Source organism: Jatropha curcas, chromosome 11, assembly GCF_041381405.1.
Source record: "Jatropha curcas cultivar XTBG-Jc1 chromosome 11, XTBG_Jcur_1.0, whole genome shotgun sequence".
NCBI lineage: Eukaryota > Viridiplantae > Streptophyta > Magnoliopsida > Malpighiales > Euphorbiaceae > Jatropha > Jatropha curcas.
Genome location: NC_143161.1, coordinates 26,723,743 through 26,727,999, shown reverse-complemented (window position 1 = coordinate 26,727,999; position 4,257 = coordinate 26,723,743). Strand labels below are relative to the sequence as shown.

The 4,257-nt window shown below is 31.2% G+C and overlaps 1 protein-coding gene across 1 annotated transcript in view; it reads left to right on the top strand.

Moving 5' to 3' along the window:
* Positions 1–1,032: 1,032 nt before the first annotated feature.
* Positions 1,033–4,257, top strand: part of LOC105634409 (uncharacterized) — a 6,708-nt gene continuing 3,483 nt past the window's right edge. The window contains exons 1-3 of the mRNA XM_012217265.4: positions 1,033–1,492; positions 1,584–1,661; positions 1,956–2,037. Of these exons, the coding sequence (XP_012072655.1) occupies positions 1,208–1,492; positions 1,584–1,661; positions 1,956–2,037 (445 nt within the window). The 5' untranslated portion in view covers positions 1,033–1,207. The remainder of the gene's footprint in view (positions 1,493–1,583; positions 1,662–1,955; positions 2,038–4,257) is intronic.

The following is a 4,257-nucleotide window of genomic DNA, read 5'->3' as shown; positions in this document are numbered from 1 at the left end:
CATCAGTCGCAAGAGCCAACTAACTAAGCCTTGTATTGTATTGACAATTTATGTGGTCTTGTTGGAGGTTTAGACCTGGGAAGGAGTCTTCCTTTCCTGTTTCATTAATTTTTTTTTCAATAAATTGCTATTTTATTTTTAAAATTACTAAAACTAGGATCTGAGCTAGGATGTCGTTTTGCTCGAATTTTGATTAGTTTTTTCCCCAATCTTTGTTTTATTCAATATAATTAATGGTTTGATTGCTGATAAAAAAAGAAAAAGACTTTTCTCTGTTATCAATAATTTTTTCTCTAGACATGACATGGCCTTAATAATGCACGAGATATTAATTTCTTTGTATTAAAATATATGTCGTTTAATTTTTTTATATAAGAATTAATGAAATAGATAATTGTCATAAATTATAATAAACTTTTATTAAATTATTTTTTATCTTAAAATCAATAGTTACGGGTAATATTTGAAAAAATGATATTTATTACTTTTTAAAATACTCAAAATGATTTATATCAAAGGGAGTAATTGATAAAATTGAAACAATTAGATAAAGGTTTTGTTCAGTAAATGCTAAATGCTATTTTAGTATTCTTGATTTATAAAAAGTTAACTGCTCAAACAATTAAATATTTATTTATTTATATTTATTCTTTATAGTGCTCATGCGTGTTATAAAAAAATAATCTATTTTATAAAATAATATTCAAATAATTAAACGTTATTTATTTATATTTACTTTTTATAGCATTCAAAAGTTTCATAAAAAATTAATTCGTTTTTATAAAAAGTTAATTTTTTTATAAAAAATTAATTCATTTTATGAAGTGCTGTTCAAACCACGAAACACTGTTAATTTAATATTTTTTATTGTCATTTGGTTTTACTTTCTAATATGATGTACCTTTAATTTTAGTCATGTTTAATTATGTTTTATCTCAAAATATTAACATAAATATTTAAATCACACAAAGAAATAGACAACCTTTGAAAAGAAAGCGATGGACTTAAAAAGCGTGACGTGTTCACATTTTTCTTGGCGCTAGTCCCGTCACTTACATACATTGTCAGTAAATCTCTACGTGGTCCTATGCACTGATAGTGCCTGTCAAGTGCGTTGAACTGCAAATGAAATGACAAAACCTAGGGTTTCTGCAATCATTTAATTTTCGATTGAAGGAATGCCAAAGCCTCTCAATTATCATCCACCATGAATCCATCTTCATGTCTCACAGAAACGGCTCCTTTCTTGATCAAGACGACCTATGCATCTCCAATTTCTAAACCGATGTTTTCTGCTTCTACTCCTTATGGCGTTAGATTTCCACTCACCTCCTTGACAACTAAATGTTCAAGAGCTGATGTTCCTTTAGCTGCAGCAGAACCTAAACACTCCTCTTCCTCCTGTTCTTCTTCTTCTTCTTCTTCTTCTTCATCGCCTGTAATTGTTTCATCTGTGCAGAACTTGCTGGCTCTAGAGGAGGGCATAGAGAAGGTGATTTTAGAGTCCAGACTGTTATTAATTTCTTGAGTTCTTGTTTTAATTTTGCTTTTCCTTTTTTTTTTCTTCTCTAAATGATATGTAGGCTATTTACCGCTTCCGATTCCTGGCTATTCTTGGGGTTTTTGGATCTTTGATTGGATCCATTTTGTGTTTCGTCAAGGTAAATAAACTCTCAATTCATTTTGTTTGTAGTTTAATTTAATCCTTGTTGCTTCTTTGGGTTTGAACCTGTAGTATTTGATGCCAAAATGGAGAATTGATTTGAAAAATTTTAACAATTTGTTTCTACTTCTTCACGAGAGAAAATTTCATGCTTGAATACAAAATTCCAGTTTTCAATTTTTTTAGAATTTTCTTTGGGAAATAATCCAAATTATATATGACCCAATATGGTCATTCCCCTTGCTTGCTAAATATATCGTATTTCATTTATTTTTCCTACTTTGATATGTAGGGATGCACATATGTTTTCGCATCTTTCATGGAATACTTCACAAACCGTGCCAAAGTGATAATATTGCTAGTAGAGGCTATAGGTGAGTATTTTTTTTCATTGTTATATTGTTGGTTCTGTAGTCATGGTTGCTGGTTTTTTGACTGAATTTAAATTGTATAATATGCTATTTCTTCTAGTTGGATTGTTTTATTTTATGTAATTAATATTTTTTGCAAATAGAAAGACATAATATAGTGTTTCTTTCATATATGAGAAACTGACTTTGCTCTGCTGCCTCAAGCTAAGCCGGCTAAAAAGAACCCTTGTTTCCCTCGTGGATTGTGTTAGCAGAAATTACAATTAACAGGCACACACATAGATTAGAGAAGGAAGAGAGAGAAAATGAACACAAAAAGTTTTGCAAGCGCACTTATCTCCTCGAACAATCTCTGTTTTCCACTGTATTCCACATATGTTTATTTTAGCCCTCTATATATTATAGCAATGGGTGTATGTTTACATGTAGCTGCGAGTTGCACTTTTGTTCTCGTATTGCATATATGTATCATTATATCCTGTCATATCTATGCACGTCTTCCCACTCATCAATCACCATACCCTTTTTTACTACATGAAATCCCATTGATATCTTTTAGGGAACAAGTCTGGGACAAATGAAATGTGGGGAACAATCTGATATTGTTATTACTTTTTATGGCCAAGGTTAACTTTGAGTTCAGTGGCACTAACATTTCCTCTTTCAATTGTATTGTTGAGCATTATTCGTTCTGACACTAATCCTTCTCCTTCAAATTATCATGAATCCACCCCATCTATAAAGGGTTAGCAAACAAATGAAAATTAGGCTTTAGATGTTGGGATACTTATTTGATATGTTTGGTGGTGCATGGCTGATCTGCATGTGACAGTTACTATTAGATTCCATGGAATGGAAGTTCACATCAATCAGAATGCTGCTTTTCTGGTTATTCCTATTCTATTTTCCCTCCCTGTAGTATTCCCCATGCTGTCAGTCTTCCGTTATGCATTTGCAATGAATTTTTCCTTGCCAAACTTCTTTTAAAAGCTCCAATAGTTTAAAACTATTTATAGCTACTGGCAGTGTAGCAAATATCGATTCTCAAATAGAGCTCACAAAAGAAAATAACATTTCGCAAATGTTGACTGGAGTCTTGTCATAAAACTTGTGTACTAGTTTACTTATAACGTGCCTTGCTTAATGCTTGATATAGACTTCCATTTTTTCCAAAGAACATTCATTAGTGTTCAAATATGAGTTGTAGCTTTGGTTTTGCCCAAATGGTTCTACTGCAAAGTACAAATTTAGGAACTGAAACAATCAAAATTAAATTAAGGAGGTGGCAAATGTATTTGATAATCAGCTAGATCAACAAGTTACTGCTACTTGGAATCAGGGTTTTAAATATCAGCCAATACATTACATACTAGCCAATTCACAATGGGTGTTTTGGGCACTGACATGATATTTTCCATGCATGGACTCAGAAATCAAAGACAGGAGAATTGTCCATTACCATTACAATTCTTCTAGTTGGCCAATTCATGCTGAGACTAATTCAAAGTAATGACGGCTGTCGAAAGTAATTGCTTCCTTCTCTTCTCTAAAGACTCTAGCCTCCAAACTTTTCAAAATTTGAGCTCTTTCTTTCTGCATCTTCTCAATTTCTGCTTTTTCCTTTCCGAAACTTTTTACTTTCGTGGTGTCTTGAATCAACCAGTTGACAGATAGGGTAGTTTGGTTTTTATTTCGTCAAAATTTGATGAAATCAAACACACGTAGGGATTTGGATTTTGAAAATCATAAGGAAGTGTTGAATTGAGCCATTGAAAAACGAAGAAAAGGCTAAAATGTGGAGACGAAGAGCTGGCTGTGTCAGTGTTGTGTGGAGAAGAGGACTTGGATTGGTTTTTTGCGTGGTGATATAAACAGATTAGGAGATATGTAGCCTTTTAAATTTTTTTTCCCCTTGTGTGTTTGGGTTAGTTAAATGGTACAGTTTTTATTTTTAGTTAACCTTCCTTAAGTTTAATGTTTAAGAGCAAAGTTTAAAGGTTTATGGACTTTCAACATTATATTGTAAACTTTCAAATGAAATAAATTTTATCTAAAATCTTGTACAAGTAACTGATGTAATATTTTATTGTTAAAATTATAGAAAGGAATTTAGAACAAAAATAAGAAAGTTTGTAAGTTAATTGATTACAAGATTACTTCTTATATGTGTGTGTGTATATATATATATATATATATATATATATATATATATATATATATATA